Consider the following 20,724-nt stretch of genomic DNA (forward strand, 5'->3'; position numbering starts at 1 on the left):
ATCATATCATATCAGAGTGTGTACATGGCACAGCATACTCCACAACCCATGTACATATATACCTGCCCCCTCACATCGAGGCACGGCGAACAATGCAGTGGAAAACGCTTGATAACATATCCTGGCCCGGGCTCAGTGAAGGAAGCATTGAGACATCCACGAATGGAGTAGTGAGAAACTTATGCATCATAAAATATTTACAAAGACTCGACAAAGTAATCCGAGCGGCAGGTCATTTAGGAAAGAAATCAGACGATAATCATAGCACGTACCTTTCGGACGCCGCGGGGGAATTGTATCAAATTAAAACACGGGATTATTTGTGCATATGAAAATATAAGACATTTACAGAAATTCGATGGCATAATTCAGATGACGAATCGTATAAAAGAAATTGAGCGGCAATCATAGTGTATGTCTTTCGGATGTCGGAACGGTTTGTGTCAAATAATCTTTCTGAAATCGTTTTCATATTTCAAACATGTTACGACATTCAATTAAATAATTAAAACGATTGTCATATAGTAGTTAGAGAAAGTAGCCAAGAATTTCCTTTGAGTTTTTACCCAAAAACAAGTCAATCGGAATAATACCAAAAAACTCGGGAATAGTGGGCCCACCTTGGGTCAAATGAGGTGGCGTACACATAATACGTACTTTAGTTTTCATAATATCATTTATAAAATTTTTAAGATAGTCGGATTCAATTTGCTCAAAATCTAGATGTTTAAACAATTTTTCCGACTATTCGCAAAGTATTTAATCCAATTTTACTGAACGAAAAAGGGGTAAATTTGGACGTAGATTCCAAAGAGTAGAGTCGTCCTCGAGGTCCGAATTCAAACCTATTACATCTAGGACATGCCAAGAGAAGGAAAGGGGGCTTTACATACCTTTCTTGCCTTTTACGCTCGCCAAAACTCAAATCCCGTTTCGTCCAAAACCTATAAATGGTCACGTTTACCACATATTAATTATAAGACTTTTGGCGTTCAATCTTGAGTTAGTACTTGTCTACAGAAATTTCTACAAAAACATCTCCCCGCAAATATACCGTCCCCAAGAATCTATCTTAGCCAATTTTAATCAACAACAATCCGAGAATTCAACCCGGCCAAACTATCCACAACAACATCAACAATCATACTAATAACTTCAACAATTAATCCAAGACACATTCTATCGTTAGTAACCTTTGTCATACAATTCCATGACATTTTATTCACATTCAATTCAATCAATTCAATTCACATGATATTCCAACAACTCAATCAATATGCTACTTTACCCCAAAACCTTCTAACTTCGATGAAACAACAACAACACATTTCCTTCTTTCAAATTCAATCACAACCCAACTTTCAATTCTCCAAACCATTAAATAAATTCAATCCATTTTTCTACACACCTACCCTATTTCATTCGGCCATACACACACTTGCTCATTTTCATGGATTTCCCACGTTTTCTATACATTACCACAACAAGCGACACATTACATCAAATGAACTCAATCTTCCACAACTTCAACTAAATTCATCAAACTTTCGTTTCCTACATAAAGTCCACACAACACATGCACACACACGGCTCTACCATGCACAAAACACATTGTTTCTATGATTTTTATTCTTCTCTACGTACTATAACATACATAAACCCTCCATAACATATAAAAAGAGATTAAAGCTTACCTTTTCTTCCTAACTTCTTCACTTGACCCAAGTACGGAAACGACGAAACGAACGACTTATCTTCCGAAACAATTATACCACGTTGTAGAGGACCCTTGAATTAGTGGGAATACAACAAGAAAATAATTTTTGGGACAAGATTTCAAAGGGTTCCTCTTTCTCCTCCTATGGCCGAAATGGCCATTTTTTTTTTCTCCTTCATATTTTCTTTGTTCTTTCTCTCATGTTCTTGAATTTTCCAAATGGCAATATGATGAATTCTTTTCATCCATGTGCCATATAATAAAGGGTCATGTGCATGGCACACACCCATGTGCATGGCACATGCCTCTTATATTTTTTTTCTTCTTTTTTTTTTTTTTTTTCATGAACAAATAATTTGCCAATTCCAATTTTTGCCCTTGGCCTTTCACAATATTTCCTTGAGCCACTTTGTGAATTTCCCCTTTTTACCCTAGCCTTTCCTCATATTTCCACATCCAAAATTTTCATAACCAACTTATGTACCAAACAAGGTCGAATTATAATCTTGTCCTTAATTTGTCATAATTATCTCAAATTATCCGAACGCGAAAAATACGGGGTATAACATCCTTCCCCCCTTTAGAACATTCGTCCTCGAATGTTAAACTAGCCTTATAGGGACTCATAGGTATATTTTGGGGGAGTTCCCTTTTTGCAGTTATCACACATAACTACTTTTTTTAAATCCTCCGATAGACCTTATTTCTACTGGGCATCGAATGCCATTCGTCTCGATCTTTCGCATCGTTGTTGTCTTTCCTATAATCATTTTTCACGGCATACCCAAATCCATAACTCTTCTGAACCTCGCATCTCATTTATTGTCTACTTACAATATTTTCTTTCCCCCTTTTTGACGTATCTAACTAAATATTCTATTTAACAATTTCAGCAGAATCTCTTTTTCCATTTTTACAATTCAAAACGTACGTAGCGAATACCGATGATACCTCGTAACATACGGTTATATGACGCATTCCCGCCATTCAAAGCTTCCAATTAGGGTAGCGGAACAAATATATCAATATTCATTTTCGTAACTTTCATGTCATTCCTTACTTTCTTCCATCGTATGTAAGGCCCACATATAGGAATTTCATCCTCCTATGACTTGGCTCTATCGCACGATCTAAGACAAAAGAAGGTCAACAATCCCTAGATGCCCGTAGCCTCCTCGTTTATAGATGTGGCGCGTTTCACACCATAAATGGACTCTACCGGACACGACTTTGCAGACAACCCCTAGGACGGACGCTTCCGATACCACTTTGTCACACCCTGATTTTACTAGGGTGTGATGGGCACCCGACCCCATGCTCGGAGCCGAGCGAACCCGCGGACTCTTATTACAGACATAACTCCTGAGACTCTTAATCAAACACAAATGACAACTTCGGAAATGGTTTTCGGGACATACTTTTTTTTTGTAATTTTCAAATCAAACAGAATCTAAAATACATGGAATTTATTACATAATACAGAACGACATATCGCCGATGGAGCCGGATACAAAACCGATGTCTTGAACCCACGACTACGTCCGCAAAGTCTCTAACAAATAATCGTAACACATAACATGCATGTCCCGACACGGCGGCACTCCCAGAGCAAATGGAGCTTGCCAACGCCGCTGGAACATCTCCTACAAAGCCTGTACTCATCTGGGTGTACCTGCGCGGCATGAAACGCAGCCCCCGAAGAACAGGGGGTCAGTACGGAATATGTACTGAGTATGTAAAGCATAGAGACCAACAAACAGAATTATAACTCAACAGAGGATACGGAACATAAATGTAATAACCGGAGTATCAGAAATGCTTACTCATAAAACATAAGCAAATGCATAGCAGAAAACATGCCATAGCCGGTCCCCATCATAGGACTCGGCAAAACAGAAAGTGGTCGCCTCCCCCGACACTGGCGCCACAGCATATCGTATCAAATCAGAATGTGCACATATCATAGCATATCAGATGGCCATATCATATCAGAGTGTGTACATGGCACAGCATACTCCACAACCCATGTACATATATACCTGCCCCCTCACATCGAGGCACGGCGAACAATGCAGTGGAAAACGCTTGATAACATATCCTGGCCCGGGCTCAGTGAAGGAAGCATTGAGGCATCCACGAGTGGAGTAGTGAGAAACTTATGCATCATAAAATATTTACAAAGACTCGACAGAGTAATCCGAGCGGCAGGTCATTTAGGAAAGAAATCAGACGATAATCATAGCACGTACCTTTCGGACGCCGCGGGGAATTGTATCAAATTAAAACTTCGGGATTATTTGTGCATATGAAAATATAAGACATTTACAGAAATTCGATGGCATAATTCAGATGACGAATCGTATAAAAGAAATTGAGCGGCAATCATAGTGTATGTCTTTCGGATGTCGGAACGGTTTGTGTCAAATAATCTTTCTGAAATCGTTTTCATATTTCAAACATGTTACGACATTCAATTAAATAATTAAAACGACTGTCATATAGTAGTTAGAGAAAGTAGCCAAGAATTTCCTTTGAGTTTTTACCCAAAAATAAGTCAATCGGAATAATACCAAAAAACTCGGGAATAGTGGGCCCACCTCGGGTCAAATGAGGTGGCGTACACATAATACGTACTTTAGTTTTCATAATATCATTTATAAAAGTTTTAAGATAGTCGGATTCAATTTGCTCAAAATCTAGATGTTTAAACAATTTTTCCGACTATTCGCAAAATATTTAATCCAATTTTACCGAACGAAAAGGGTAAATTTGGACGTAGATTCCAAAGAGTAGAGTCTTCCTCGAGGTCCGAATTCAAACCTATTACATCTAGGACATGCCAAGAGAAGGAAAGGGGGGCTTTACATACCTTTCTTGCCTTTTACGCTCGCCAAAACTCAAATCCAGTTTCGTCCAAAACCTATAAATGGTCACGTTTACCACATATTAATTATAAGACTTTTGGCGTTCAATCTTGAGTTAGTACTTGTCTACAGAAATTTCGGCAGCATCTCCCCTGCAAATATACCGTCCCCAAGAATCTATCTTAGCCAATTTTAATCAACAACAATCCGGGAATTCAACCCGGCCAAACTATCCACAACAACATCAACAATCATACTAATAACTTCAACAATTAATCCAAGACACATTCTATCGTTAGTAACCTTTGTCATACAATTCCATGACATTTTATTCACATTCAATTCAATCAATTCAATTCACATGATATTCCAACAACTCAATCAATATGCTACTTTACCCCAAAACCTTCTAACTTCGATGAAACAACAACAACACATTTTCTTCTTTCAAATTCAATCACAACCCAACTTTCAATTCTCCAAACCATTAAATAAATTCAATCCATTTTTCTACACACCTACCCTATTTCATTCGGCCACACACACACTTGCACATTTTCATGGATTTCCCACGTTTTCTATACATTACCACAACAAGCGACACATTACATCAAATGAACTCAATCTTCCACAACTTCAACTAAATTCATCAAACTTTCATTTCCTACATAAAGTCCACACAACACATGCACACACACGGCCCTACCATGCACAAAACACATTGTTTCTATGATTTTTATTCTTCTCTACATACTATAACATACATAAACCCTCCATAACATATAAAAAGAGATTAAAGCTTACCTTTTCTTCCTAACTTCTTCACTTGACCCAAGTACGGAAACGACGAAACGAACGACTTATCTTCCGAAACAATTATACCACGTTGTAGAGGACCCTTGAATTATTGGGAATACAACAAGAAAATAATTTTTGGGACAAGATTTCAAAGGGTTCCTCTTTCTCCTCCTATGGCCGAAATGGCCATTTTTTTTTTCTCCTTCATATTTTCTTTGTTCTTTCTCTCATGTTCTTGAATTTTCCAAATGGCAATATGATGAATTCTTTTCATCCATGTGCCATATAATAAAGGGTCATGTGCATGGCACACACCCATGTGCATGGCACATGCCTCTTATATTTTTTTCTCTTTTTTTTTTTTTTCATGAACAAATAATTTGCCAATTCCAATTTTTGCCCTTGGCCTTTCACAATATTTCCTTGAGCCACTTTATGAATTTTCCCTTTTTACCCATAGCCTTTCCTCGTATTTCCACATCCAAAATTTTCATAACCAACTTATGTACCAAACAAGGTCGAATTATAATCTTGTCCTTAATTTGTCATAATTATCTCAAATTATCCGAACGCGAAAAATACGGGGTATAACACCTTCTTGCGTAGTTACTCAAAGAACCTGATTCTTTGAGTACTTAGGTCATAGCTTGATTTGTCAATTGGTATCAGAGCGAGATCTTTCACTAGAGACTAGCACTTTGAAAGATGGTTGCACCTCTTGGAGTCCAAGAAGGCCAATAAACAACAAGATCACCACGCTTCAACGGCAAATATTACGGCCGGTGAAAGACAAGGATGCAAAACTTCATAATTAGTGAAGGTCTTGAATTATGAGATATCATCATGAATGGTCCTACAATTCCTATGACCACAAATGAAAAAGGTAAGAAGGATGTACCCAAAAAGAGAGAAGAATACACTGACAAAGACATCAAGGCCATCCAAAATAATATCAAGGTAAAAAGGATTCTTATTTGTAGCATTGGGCTTGAAGAATACAATAGAATCTCATCATGTAAAACTGCAAAAGAAGTATGGAATACTTTGCAAACCACACATGAAGGAACAAGTCAGGTCAAGAAATCCAAAATTGCCCTGCTAAATAGGCAGTATGAACTCTTCATAGTGAATAAAGAGAATCACCTCAAAAGATTTTCAACAGGTTCACAGACATAACCAATGACCTAATTTCTCTTGGAGTAACTATCTCTCAATAAAGAAGGATTGGAAAACTCCTGGACATTCTACCCGACTACTGGAAAGCAAAGTCAATGCGTTACGGAAGCAAGAGATCTGAAGACAATGACAATGGAGGAACTCATGGACAACCTGAAAACCTACGAGATGAGAAAATCTACGTGTCGAATCCTTTATTTGCCCAATACGTTTATTGCTGGAGTTACGAGAAACAACGAGGTCATTTGATTCGTAAACCAGACTACTTGGAGTGAAATGTGGATGTGATTATAAATGTCTAACTTAATTTGCATCAAAACACAGATTGTTTAATGTTGGAATGAAATGAAATTGAATATAGAGAATTCACATAGTTGAACATTAATGATTTGAGACTGAAGCATAGTTAGCAAGTAATGGATATTTTCTTTTGGTGAATCTCTTTTTGTTTATCAGTATTTTTTGGGTAGAAGTAGAAGAACTTAATCTCATTCGTATTGAATTGGTTGGACAATTCATCGCTGATCGGATCGAAATCAGGCTACTGCCTCGTTGGAGAAGAAAAGGACTTTAATAGTACCTCATGGAAGGGTCTTACAAGTATCCACGGCGTTTGGATTGAATAGTGTGAAAAAATGTTTGCTTTTCTCAAAAAGTGAAAAAAATTCAGAAAAAAAAAAAAATTAACCAGACCCCCAGAAAGGTATACTCTGTACCCGGTTGCATCTATCTATGGGCGAGTGCACACAGTTGAAACAATTTGGTGACATGTTAATAGAGAAAACGTGTTCATACAATATTTAATTATTAATCTTACAGTCAGAACACGAGCTTTAACAACCTAATCTTGTTTTGAACCTTTTGGTGTGTGTTCCATGGGTAGCTAATCGTAACGGTATATTCTTAGGATATCGACCCCTTCTCACCTAATAATTCTCCAATGCAGGATAACTAAAAAGAACGGGAGGAATATCTACCTTTTTGAAGCCACAGTTGAGCCTGCGTTGGCCTAGTGCGGGGGCCTAAAATATGACACATTTGACAGATCTTGTCATCCTATTTTTGTACCAAAAAATGAAAATAAAGAGCGGAAGAGCAAAGACAGAAAACTGAAGAACTAAGTCAACCAAAGAAGGGGAAAAATAAGATAAATAAAAGCATATTGCATTAATAACGGCAGACTATTTCACAGAAGCAACAAGCTAGACCTAATCAGTGCACCCATATATTCTAGGAAAGATCTGATCGAACTACACATCTACTTGCTCATACTAATAAGCAACTTACATATATTGACTGCTATTATAATATACTACACATCCATTTTCCAGATAACCAGAGGCAGTTTTCGCATATTGCTGGCGCTGAACTGCAATGTGAACTCGAGAGAACATGGGTAAGGCAGCTATACCCATTCCAAATAGAATGTAAGTAACTGAAAATTTTAAGCCCATAAGGACGTACAAGATAGATATCAGTACAACCGCCTACAATAGATTCCTGCATTTTAGAACATCCCATGCCCGAGATCACATCAGATATTTAGCTGTTTCATTTTCTCTATTTCTTCAGACTCTTGCAGCTTCTTATTAACTGCAATCCCAGTCCCTTCTGCTGGCACTGTTGAGTTCTTTGAAACCACGGGATCGACTTGAGTTGGTAAATTTTCAAAATCAATTGGCCTTACCAGCTGGGCTGGTTGGACTTGAGAGCCTGGTCTCTCCGCAATTTGGCCCTCCAGGAGGTACTTTGGTAATGCTAGTACTTTAGCTGGCAAGTCCTGCACCAGAATTTCAGGTTCCTTTGATGTCATTGGTTCCTCAACTCGAACAGGTGGAGCTCTAGAAAATGGCGGTGTCCTTACTTGAAGTTCTGGATCTAATACCGGTAGTTTGTCTGGCCGAGTAGAGGGATCAGCATAAACTGGCACCGTCTGTCTTACGCAGACAGGTGGTGCCACTCCGAATCCCGGTGGCCTTAAAGTGCTAGGAGATTGAGATGCTGGAGGAAGTGGTGGTGCCGAGAAAACAGGAATTGCATTCCTTATTGTCACTGGAGGCGCCATTCTATGGTTTGGGCCTAAATGCCTGACAGGAATATATGGCGCTGCATCAACAGCAGGGAACTTATCTGCTCGAACACTGTGGCTCTCCACAGAGAAGCTTTCATTTAGAATACTACTGATTGCTTGAGCTGTTCTAGGACTCAAGGATGTATTACTCCCTTGAGCACTAATAGGTCGACTTTGAGAAGCAGTTTTGACACATAATGGACTGATTGGTCTAGGGCGTGTAGCTGTTCTTGGGCATATTAGGGGAAGGATTTTTGATGTTGAAGGTGGAAACTGCTGTATACTTGATGGTCTGGGCTTAGGCATTGGAAATTTAATTGGAAATGGTACTTTAGCTAGCTTTGCCTTCAAAATGTACCTTTTTAGAGAACGTGCCACCGTTACATGCTCTTGCTCATCATTTTTCCCTCTATCAGGTATTGAACTTTCAGACTGCTGTGCCACTGGATGAACAAAATGGTAAAATTATGTCAAACAAAAGAGGTGCACTAATAACCTGAAGTCTTTTATCACAATTCAAAATAATTATTAATTGTGCTACTGAGCAAAACCAAAAAGAACAAAAATAAGAAATCAGAACTGAAAACTCATGGAATATCTCTGAAAACACAAATGTTCAGACAAATATCCAGTTGCAGCAGTGAAACCTTCTGTGTAAACCCTAAACGATCAACAGTTAACAAATCATGCATAATTGACCAAATAATCATTTGTAAGCACATTGAGGCAACATCAGATTGTCACACTGAAACTGGTATCACTGTTGACATCATCATACTGTTGAAAAAGTTAATACTCCTAGCTTATTGCTTGTAGGAATCGACAATACGAGAGAGTCAATCAGCTAAAAAATAAGTCTCGTATCATGTACCATTTTCACCCTATCAATTACTCCCTCCGTCCCACAATAAGTGTCACCTTAGCCAAATTTTTTTGTCACATAATCAGTGTCACCTTAGGAAACCAATGCATGTATTGACTAGTTTTTTCCAATTTTGCCCTTGGACAAAAGATGTAGTAGTACTCTAAATGATGATGGTTGGATTCCCAATGTCAAAAGATGGACTACTTGTGCATGCTCTAATCATCAAGAGGAAAAAGTAATTTTTTTTACATAAGGGTAATTTGGTAAACTTCACACTTCATCATTGGTTTCTTAATATGCGTGTTTTTGGCTAAGGTGACACTTATTATGGGACGGAGGGAGTGCTTAGAAAAGGATGCAGGCAGTCTTGCCTTGCAATATTAACCTTCACGTATGGCGTTGACAAAACCAAGGCACGTGTGCATATGCACCTCGACATACATTTTCATAAAGAGCCAGTCGAAAGAGCTTGTGGAACAAATATCGACCAAGATTCATGTGTGCATATGCACTTGAGATCACATTTTCATAAAAGGCAACTCCAAGGATCATGTGGAACACATATGGACCTGCTACTCCCTCCGTCCCAATTTATATGAGGGTGTTTGACTGGGCACGAAGTTCAAGAAAGAAAGGAAGACTTTTGAATCTTGTGGTCTAAAACAAGCCAAAGAAATTTTTGTGGTTAGAAATCATCATTAAGGGTATAATGGGAATTTTAGAGTTAAATTGTTGCTAAATATAGAAAAGTGTCATTCTTCGAACTGACTAAAAAAGAAAGAGTATCATATAAATTGGGACGGAGGGAGTATGTGACAAGTAATGAAAGTAAACAGATGGCAGGGGCTATGTGCTTGTGACTGTTTTGATGGTTTATCAGCTCACCAGCTGGTTTCAAATTGCTACTATACACAGAATGCAGCATATCCAAGTACAGGGTAAGGCTATTCAATAGTCTTCATCTGAAAGATGTTACTATTCTGCGGAGGAAAAGTGCTTCAAATAAGTTTGTTATTGTACATGCCAAGAAAAGTGACAAATCAGCAGGTTCCGTTTTATGCTGGTCAACGAAGGTAATTTCTTTCTCTTTGGGTTATCCTTTCCTAGTGGGAAGGGGCGTGAAGGGGTTATATTTGGAACTGATCAAGTTCTAAGTGTCAAGATGAGCTTCAAGTAAAACCTCGTGCTCCAAGCTTGATAGAGCTTCTTCTTTTCAAGGGAAAAAAGATTGATACAGCCGTTAGAGTCACAGATAAAACTTCGCTTGATTCCAAACAGGTCTTATTGACCAGACTGTCTCTATCAATCTTTCCATCTTTCTTTTTATTTCTCTAGCTAACTATATCTATATACATGCGTTAGGAATGCTGTCCCATGGCTAACGTTTCCAAAGGGTAGACATAATTGGCAGTCAACATCATCTACTAAGTAGGCGTTTGGATACAGATTTGGTTGAAACATGAAAAAAAAGTTTTTAAAGTTGAAGTTGAAAAATGGTATTCGGAAGTTGAAATTGTGTTTGGACCTACATTTCACTTGAAAAAAAGTTGAAGTTTGAAGTTACCAGTTTCAAAAAAAAAAAAAAAAAAAAAACAAACAAACAAACAAACGAAAAAAAAATCAGTCCAATGTATAACCAAAACAAACACACAAAAAAAAAAAAAAAATCAGTCCAATGTATAACCAAACACTGTTTTGATTTTTTTTTTTTTTTTTGGTCGAACAAAATGGAAAAAAATTAAATGTCCAAACGGCTCCTAAATATCTTCAACATCCATCAAAATTAACAGAATTTATCTGTTTGCTAGCTCTAGTTACTAACTACACTCTTTAGTGCTCTCTTATTCTTGCTCCTTTTCTCCTACTTTTGCAACAATTCTCACCCTATCTACTTCTTCAGCTTCTCCTTGCAGTTCTTCGCTCAAATATCATTGAGCGGAAGCCCCTAAACCTATATAATAAGATCTCTGTCGAAAACACCAAGCCTTTTAATTTCAATCAACTAAATAATTTCATTACAGACCCCTTCATGAAAACCAACTGTACAACAGTAACATTTAAAGCACAGATAGCAAGTTTCATACTAGTGGAGGCTGTGAATTTTTTGGCTAGTATCATTTGCAAGCAAAATTTGGCACATTGCTTCCCATATGTTAAGACAAAAGATGGACAAATTTTCTAATTCTGAGAGTTGAACTTCAGAGAAAGGAAGGTTACCCCTCCACAAAACATGATATGGCCAAAGAGACAAATTTAAAAGGGGGAAAAAGTACATGCACTGAGATGCACCTTTAGAGTCTCTCTTAAAAAAGAAATAAGGTTTCAAAATTTTAATTTATCTAGCAAATATCGATTAGCTCAGTAGGTATACAAATCACTTACGTAGCTTCAGAGACGACCAGGCTGCCATTGCTGCATTCTTTTCAGCTTGCTTCTTATTCTTAGCTGGCTCTCCAGTAAATGTAACACCTGCCAACTCTACTGTGCAGGTAAAGACGGGAAGGTGTCCTACACCGGACCTAAAGGTTGTATATGCTGGCAATGATGCTCCTACTCTTTGTGAAACTTCCTGTAATAGATTCTTATATACCCCCGTCTCATCCTGCAAATTGTAGATTACAGAGTTAGGAAACAAGCATGAAGAAAGCAAACAACCAATCAGTAGTATTGTTTTAATGAAGCAAACAGCCAACGTAAGTATGAGCCTGCAGAAAGATTGGCAGCTACATCTCCGATAACAAGACAAAGTTTACATATCCAAATAGAATACCAACACGAATACATAGGTGTATCTGCTGCGAAGATATCACAGATTATACATACATAAAATGGGTTTTTAATCTCCTCTATGGTATCACAAGTCTATACCTCAAAAAGTTGCACCATTACAACAAACAAAAAAAAGAGTTTGGGAAACTTAGACCTGACAAAAAAAAAGAGTTTGGGAAACTTAGACCTGTCAGCTCTAAGATGAAAAAAAAAAAAAAAATTCTTTTTTGATAAGGAGATAAAAACATAAGGAACTAAACCCTAAACATCTTTCACCAAACCACAAATTTCTCAACAAAGATGATTTACAATAAAAAGCAATATCTTTTTGGACGCGAAGTTCGAAACACACTAGGTAATAATGGGCCCACCGCTCCACCTTTCTCCACTAAAATACCAGGCTTTTGTCTATAGCAAAGTTCGAACCTGTGACATGCGCCTAACCCATAAATCACATCACATGCTGCTCTCTTACCACTAAACCAAAGCTCGGCGGGCACAAAATATAAGAGTTTTGCCGATTGTAAAGAAGAGAAAGATAATGCATTAAGTATTTTCTTTTAACAATAACTCTTCCTATGCTACCAAGTGCTATACCTACTAAAGGACTAAAACATCGCCATCTTTATCTGTTTCTCTTATCTAAAATCACAAAAAAAAAAAAAAAAAAAAAAAAGAGAGAGAAAAAAAAAGAAGAAGAAGAAGAAAATACCAGTTTTTCTACAGTACCCAACTTAGTTAGGACCCCTTCACTTATAAAGAAAATCAACTATATTAAACATCATGAATGATATTAACTACACAACCAAAGTGGTCCTATACTCTAATCATTATTATCGCACCACTTCCACTTGAAGAGTTCCACTTCTCTTTTTCTGACTCCCCATTTTCTATTTAATACAATAATGCAGAGGCCTACACTGTCATATGTAATGTGCTGAGCATATTCCACATTAAAAGACACCTAATATGAGTGTAAATATCACCATTTTCAAAATATGACTCCATTCCCCCTCCAGGTCCACATGTTACTGCGGTCTCAAAGGCCTTAATCAAATAACACTATGATATAATTGTAGTTCTATTATAATCTTTTAAACGTCCAACTTAAAGATAAAAATTAATTATGCTTTGAACCGTTTTTAGAACTAAAGCTAAAATATATGCTTAAGTTTGACAAATTCAAGAGAAACTTACAGCAACTGAAACTAATCTTGACAAAAAGAATGTGATAACTAACAATTAGGAACTCACTAGGAATCCCTCTCGAGTGAAGCATCAATTCATAGAATTATCAAAATGTTACAGCTTATAAATGATTTATCCCAAACCTATTAATTAAAATAGGTAGGACAAAGCGGAGACAGAATAGACAATCATACATGATACACATTGATAAGCCATTGTATGTGTCAAATTCTAAAATGTGCATAATACATCTGAAGTTCTACTTGTATCCACAATTAACTCTAAAATGCACATAACCTACATATAAGTTTATCATACACAGCTCTCCTATAACTTCAACTAGCAAAAAAGAGGATATAAATTTGGATTTCAGTTATATGCACTGACAATAAAAGATTTTTACATCAATATAACTTTAATCAGTTACCACATGTTACTTACTATTTTCCAGATTACTAATTAATAATTACTATTAAGAATTGTCAAGTGACCTGATTGTGCACATATGTTTGCATCTACAAAATTTGCTTAGAAAAACTCCATACATGGCTAATAATGGCAAAGACCTTGAAACTTATTACTCCCTCTGTTTCAATTTGTTTGTCTTACTTTCCTTTTTAGTCCGTTTAAAAAAGAATGCCTATTTCCTTATTTGGCAACTCTTCAATTTTAACTTTCCAAATGACATGTTTAAGACCACAAGACTAAAACATTCTACCTATCTTTAGTTTAAGGCCACAAAATTCAAAAGTCTTCTTTACTTTCTTAAACTCCGTGTCAACTCAAAACCATACAAACAAATTGAAACGGAGGAGTATTTAAGAATTGCCAAGTGACCTGATTGTGCATATATGTTTGCATCTACAAAATTTGCTGCTAATAATGGCAAAGACTTTGAAGCTTATTAACATTTGGGCTCAAAAAGAGAAGGCCTAATACATAGGCAGCCCTTTAAACTTGCCAGAATATTTCATTTAGATACTCGAACAACGACTTGTTCCAATTGGGTACTTGAACACATGATAAAGTGTTCCAATTAGACACTTTCGGTTCAAATTTCGGAAAATTTCTTGCACGTGTTTTCATTCGCCTATTAGATAGTTAAGTTAATCACATAAATATGAAGGCACAAAATTATTTTCAAAATTTGAACTTAAAGTGTTTAATTGGAACACTTTATCATGTGTTCAGGTGCTCAACTGGAACAAGTCATAGTTCGAGTGTCTAAATGAAATTTGCTGGCAAATTTAAGGAGCTGCCTATGTATTAAGCCAAAAAACAAATTAACTCTTCTATCCAACCTTTTACCATAGAAGATCATCATTCCTTATACAGAAAAACACTCTTAATCATAAATGCCTTAAGATATTCGGCTAGCTTACCACCTGAAAAAGACGAATTAACTCTTCTATCCAACCTCTTACCATAGAAATTCTTACAATACTTAGTTGACATTCATAAAAAGCATCTAATGAAAAATGAGTTCAATCCATCCTATTTAACAGAAAGACGGATATTCCTTGCTCATTATTAGACAAAATCACTTATTCACAAACTTCATAATCAACATTTCATATATAGAAGCTGTTACACCTCGGACATTTCGTGTTGTTGTGCTGTGAATAGACTAACGCAAGCTTAAGGTGAACATGAAGTCCATATGACCTTAAGGAGGGTATTTGATAGCTTAAAGGTGTATACTACAAGATTTTTGAGGTATTATGAATCGGAGAAATCAAGTTCGTCGAAGGAAGTGAAGTATAAGTTGTGTTTGGGAAGGTTTAGTAATTATCGGGTTAATGATTATTTAGTAACGTCTTGAGGAGAAGCTATAGGGCTCCTTAGATGGTTAATGAAGTGTTATACAAGCGTCAAGAAGACTCCATAAAGATTTGAGATCAAACGAATCGACGAAAACAATTTTGGAAAAGGTGAGTTATACGACCACTTATACGGTCCGTATAACTTTATACTGTCCGTGTAAGGGTCCGTATAACAGTTATAGTGAAGGGTCATCACTGGTGGTATTATACGGTCACTTATACGGACCGTATAAGTGTCCGTCTAATCACGTCGGGCAGCTTTATTTTCTTGTTATAAATGGATGACCCAAGTCCTAATTTTTCATTTCCCACATTCTCCACACCTCTTGAGAGCTCTAGAAAGTTCCTCACACCATATCAACACAAACCCAAGAAAAATTAAAGATCAAATACCAAGAATCAAGAGAATTAAGTGAAGAAAGGCTCATTAGGGTTTGTAGAAGTCAAGATTCCCTTTGGTATTGAAGTTGGGGTTTCTCTCAAGTGAAGTATATCCATCCAAAGTTCATCCTTATATGATAAAAGGTGAGTTTTACATTCATTTCATGTTATTAAGAGTACTTGGTTGTTGAATGACTTGGATGAGGGGAGAAAGTGGAATATGAAGCTCAAACATGGATTTAATGATATTCTTGAATAGTAACTTGACTTGAGTCATAATTCTTAGTATGCTATGGGTATAATTTTGTTGTGGATGATACTAATGACGTTGAGGAAGTATTATATGTGAACGAATATGGTGTTGTGTTGTAGTTATGGTTATGAATGACTTTGAAAAGGAGTTTTGAGGATTGAACAATGTTTAACTTGAAAAAGTCTATTGATTATGGTATTGTTGGTGTTTCTATTGATGTTTGGGAGATGTTTATTTTATGGAGAAACTTGTTGAAACAAAGGAAATGCTGCTCAATTTTCATTAGCTCTTAGTCGCTTTAGTTTAGACTTAAGCATGTTTTAAATGATCTAATTTAATACGAATTCTTTTGAATGTAGAGTTGTGAGCTTGGAAGGAGAACGTTTAGTCGTTAAGAAGACGTAAAGGTTTGTTAAGGCTAATCCCTTTCTTTCAAAGGCATGACTCCTATATTACGATTTCCTACATACTTTCATAACCCTCTTACATTCCAAAAGTTGAGAGTCCAAGATTCTTAAGTACTTCCTATGAGATAGAGATACGACATGTTCTATGATGATGATGATGATTCTATTGCTAGAGATTCCAAAGCTTATGAATTGATGCTAGTATGAGCTTAATGACCTTGTTTTATAATTTCCTTGATGTTATTCATTGTTGGCTATCTACTTTCATTGCTACTAGTTCTTCTAGGTGAGACATGGCGATTATGAATGTTCCATAATATTATCGGAGGTTACGAGCCTTACGTCACTCCGATAGAGTTATAGCTTTTACTTGAGCTCTCATGCATGCTTTATGTTATGTATATGATGATGATTACACTGTGTCTAGTTGGCCGGGCAGACACCACTACGATGGGCGTAGTGGGCAGCACCGTGCCTAGTTGGCCGGCCAGACACCGCTAGTGGGCGGCATGAGATGGTTACCCCCGACGCGAGCTAATGATGATCACACCGTACCTATATGGTCAGGCAGTTTATGTATGTATATATATGATATGATGTTGTTTTAATATAAAAGTTAGCATGCATGACTCTACCTTAAGAGGCAATCAGTTACAGGTTACTCTTTCATCTTATGCTCTCTTATTTCTTTATTATGTTGTTATACATGCCTTACATACTCAGTACATTGTTCGTACTGACGTCCTTTCTTTATGGATCTTTGCGTTCATGCACTGCGGGTAGACGGGGAGACGCACGGACACCTAGGAGCTTTATCGCGGATATTCGGGAACACCCCATTCTTTAGAGGGTTGCCACTTATTGTTATATTCTTTTGTACACATATTTGGGGCATGGCGGGGTCCTGTCCCGTCCTTATGATTTCAGTACTCCAGTTAGAAGCTCGTAGATACATATATGTGGGTAGTAGTTGTCTTATGATCTCTTTAGCGTATGTTTTGTATATCATTTCGTAGCCTCATGGGCTTGTACATTTATATATATGTTTCGAGGAGTAATTGAGGACTGTCCCATGTTAAGTGTTGCTTTGAGAATTGTATTAACTCAGGATGAGGCAGATAATAAAAGGAAAGGTGGTGCTCGGTAGGCTAGCTCCGGGTACCCGTCATGGCCCTCTAGTTGGGTCGTGACAGAAGCAGAGGCGAATCTAGAATTTCTAGAACATAGGTGCACCACTCAAAAAACAAGGGGAAAAAAGTAGCAAGTGGGAATTAATCCCTAATTCTCTAGGTAAATAACTCAGCATTCCAGCAAGTGCACCATTCAACCTTTTCGGAGCATAGGTACCAGCAGTTAATATTATATCAATTCTAGAAAATATGTACACGAAATATCTAGTTTTACGGGAGACCATACATTTAGGAAAAAAGACTAAAGATATTGGGAAAAAGACTCACGAGAATTCTAGCAGCGAGGGAATTAGAGGTAGCAAGTGCATTAAGTGCCACCTCAGCAGCAGAATGTTCAGCTTGACGTAGTGTTGTGCAGTAATTTGGACTCTCAAATATCTCTCCATTGAAATTCACTGTAGCCTTGAAACGCGGGGCATGATCAGGACCTTCTCTTATACATGCATATGACGGCAAGTTGAAACAACTCCTTTGTGCCAGCTCTTGTAGCTGGTTCTTATACATTTCGACAAACAACACAAAATAGAAATCAACTCAGATCAATGATCCATTGGAATGTTGGTCTTTTAGGGTTTTTGTTTCAATGGCAGGGTAAATGATTTTCCAGATAGAAAGAGAGCGAGCTAAGATCAGTGGATTTTTACTTCTAGAGAGAGAGAGAGAGGGAAGAAAGTTTAATTAAATTAATCAAGTCATTTTTTTCTTCTTTTTTTTCGCATTACAGAAGAGGTGTGGACTACTGTGTCTACGCGCATTCTCATGTTAAGTTGGAGAAACGATGAATTGTTGACCCTGTAGAGAGGGAAGTTTGACTCCACCGGGTGCCCGTTTGGCCATGAATACTTTTCATTTTTTTCCCAATATTTTATTCTGTAAAATTATTTGGACATAGAATTATTATAATTTTCCGGAACTCAAAGAACTATTTTCACAATTTTCACTCCAAATTACGCTAAAAAAAATTCAAAAGAGACTTGTATACGGGTAAAACCAAGATACAGGCACGCTCGGTTTCCCGTTGTTATGGTTATGCTCGGTCACGGTACGATCGTCTCACCGGGAACAAGGCTTCGAGTTCGGGCCGGGAATGAGGCGATAAAGGAAGGGCGATTGACTGTCATTAGCGGGAGACCGAAATATCCGTCCTCGTTGGATATTTCGGCATCGATCTCGGCAAAACATTTGTCTTTGATTTACTTGCTTTATTTAGAATTGTATTAGGATTGAATCTCCTCTACTATATAAAGAAGAGGTTATCATTCATGAAGGGGGTTGACAATAGCAAGGAGAGAAATAGTTTACATCAACAATCATAAGAATCTTTTATTAAATCCATTCTCAATACATTCTTAAGTTCATTTTTATTATACCTCGTGTAAGTTCGTAACAAAAGGTATCGACCTCGGTTTCTATACTCGAGGCCAGATGCACTTAACAGTTGGTCAGATCTACTTCTCTGTTCATTTATTGACATATCTCGCTATTTAATCTTGAATTGAATTTAGCCACATATCTTTGGCATCATGCATAAATTTAATTGTTCTATGTTTTAAGGTTAAACAGTTTGGTGCCCACCGTGGGGCCTTAGATAGTAGTGGCGGTTCAATACAACATTCTGGTCACGCTCGATATTTTACACTTGTTTTTAAGGTTTGATTTCAGGTATACCGGAAATGTCAGATTCCCATTCTGTCAACTTCCAAGTGGAACTAAGCCATCATGAGCATGACGACGGGGACGTACCAAACAACAACGCGCCCCGTGTTAATCCTATTCAAGTCGGATTATCGGTGGGCAACGTGCCCCCCGAGAATAACGGGGGTCATCTTCAATAACTCCAAAACCGAGTTAGACATGGCTATGGCTCGGTTGCGGAGCCAAGAGATCATAGCACAATTGCAAAATCGGGGTCGGGCACGATATTGCCCATCGAAACAGGACCCCGAGGATACGGTGGAAAGACATACCCCACAGGTAACGAGAACCACCCCGGACAAAGTACTGAATTGATAAGAATGCTCAAAGAATTGACCAAACGGGTTGAGTCCGGTGAAAAGAAGATAGAGGCGAACGACAAGAACTACAACTCGAGGGTCGATCAGATTCGAGGGCTCCGCCGGTATTGAAGGGACCGGATTCGAAAAGTTTGTTCAAATGCCGTTTCCGCCGGGCGCGCGCGCGCAGGGTGAAAATCCCGAAATTTCGCATGCCGATATCCCCGAAGTACAATGGGACAACAGACCCAAATGAGCATGTGACTGCGTATACATGCGCTATTAAGGGCAATGATCTCGCCGATGACGAAAGGGAATCAGTGCTACTTAAGAAATTTGGAGAAACTCTGTCAAAGGGGGCTATGATTTGGTATCATAACTTGCCCGAGCACTCGATTGATTCATTTGCCATGCTCGCTGATGCTTTCGTTAAGGCCCATGCCGGGGCCATCAAGGTCGAAACTCGAACTTATTCAACGTTAAGCAACGAGATGACGAGATCCTTCGCGAGTTTGTGGCTCGATTTCAAATGGAGCGCATGGACTTACCTCCAGTTACTGACGATTGGGCCGTTTAGACTTTCACCCAAGGGCTCAACTCAAGGAGCTCGATCACATCTATGGTACTAAAACAAAACTTGATAGAATACCCGGCAATCGCCTGGGCTGATGTACACAACAGGTATCAGTCGAAGATGATAAGATTCTGAGGACCGCTTCAGTATCATGGCATTCCGGTAAAGGAGGTGATGGCTCGAGGAGAGTGATAGATCGATATTCCAGATCGTCATATGACAGATACCAGCCTTACCCGCTTGATCGAAGGGGGAACGGGCGTAACAACGAATCGGGCAAGAATGATAGGAGAAACGATCGAAGGAATAATCGAGGCCAAAATAGTCGTGGCTTGGTGAACAGAAATGTTGTCGATAGAGATCCGGGAAACAAAGAAACTCTAAGGTTATCCGAGTACAACTTTTGCGTCGATGTAGCAACCATAGCGGCAGCCGTTATCCGAAACAAAAAAACAAGGCATCCGAGGCCAATCCAATCTGACCCGGAGAAGCGGGATAAAGTCTTATTTGTAAGTATCCTCATACTCACGGCCATCGAGCCGAGGATTGTCGACGGTCGAGAGAGGAGGTCGCCCGTACGATTTCAATTTGGACCATCTTCGAGAATTCCTAAGTGAATGAGCAAAAACCCATTTTAAAAACCTGGATTCTACC

At 38.0% G+C, this 20,724-nt stretch overlaps 1 protein-coding gene across 2 annotated transcripts; it reads right to left on the minus strand.

Moving 5' to 3' along the window:
* Positions 1-7,698: 7,698 nt before the first annotated feature.
* LOC132059650 (double-stranded RNA-binding protein 2-like) lies at positions 7,699-18,238 on the minus strand. 2 transcript variants are annotated; one of them, XM_059452334.1, is made up of 3 exons: positions 17,770-18,238; positions 11,874-12,093; positions 7,699-9,069 (listed from the first exon to the last, which is right to left on the minus strand). In XM_059452334.1, exons 1-3 carry the CDS (start codon positions 18,004-18,006, stop codon positions 8,090-8,092), a joined length of 1,437 nt encoding a protein of 478 aa, XP_059308317.1. In that variant the 5' UTR covers positions 18,007-18,238; the 3' UTR covers positions 7,699-8,089. The 2 variants fall into 2 exon arrangements, with proteins under 2 accessions (XP_059308317.1, XP_059308318.1); XM_059452335.1 differs by lacking the exon at positions 17,770-18,238 and adding an exon at positions 12,687-12,875.
* Between the last annotated feature and the right edge of the window lie 2,486 nt (positions 18,239-20,724).

Source organism: Lycium ferocissimum, chromosome 6, assembly GCF_029784015.1.
Source record: "Lycium ferocissimum isolate CSIRO_LF1 chromosome 6, AGI_CSIRO_Lferr_CH_V1, whole genome shotgun sequence".
NCBI lineage: Eukaryota > Viridiplantae > Streptophyta > Magnoliopsida > Solanales > Solanaceae > Lycium > Lycium ferocissimum.

Excerpts from the sequence above, each read along its gene's own strand:
- LOC132059650 (XM_059452334.1), bottom strand. The coding sequence starts at position 18,006 with ATGTATAAGAACCAGCTACAAGAGCTGGCACAAAGGAGTTGTTTCAAC. Across the intron at positions 12,094-17,769 it reads CCCTCGCTGCTAGAATTCTC|GATGAGACGGGGGTATATAA; the intron begins GTGAGTCTTTTT and ends TACAATTTGCAG. Across the intron at positions 9,070-11,873 it reads CTGGTCGTCTCTGAAGCTAC|TGGCACAGCAGTCTGAAAGT; the intron begins GTAAGTGATTTG and ends TTGTTCATCCAG.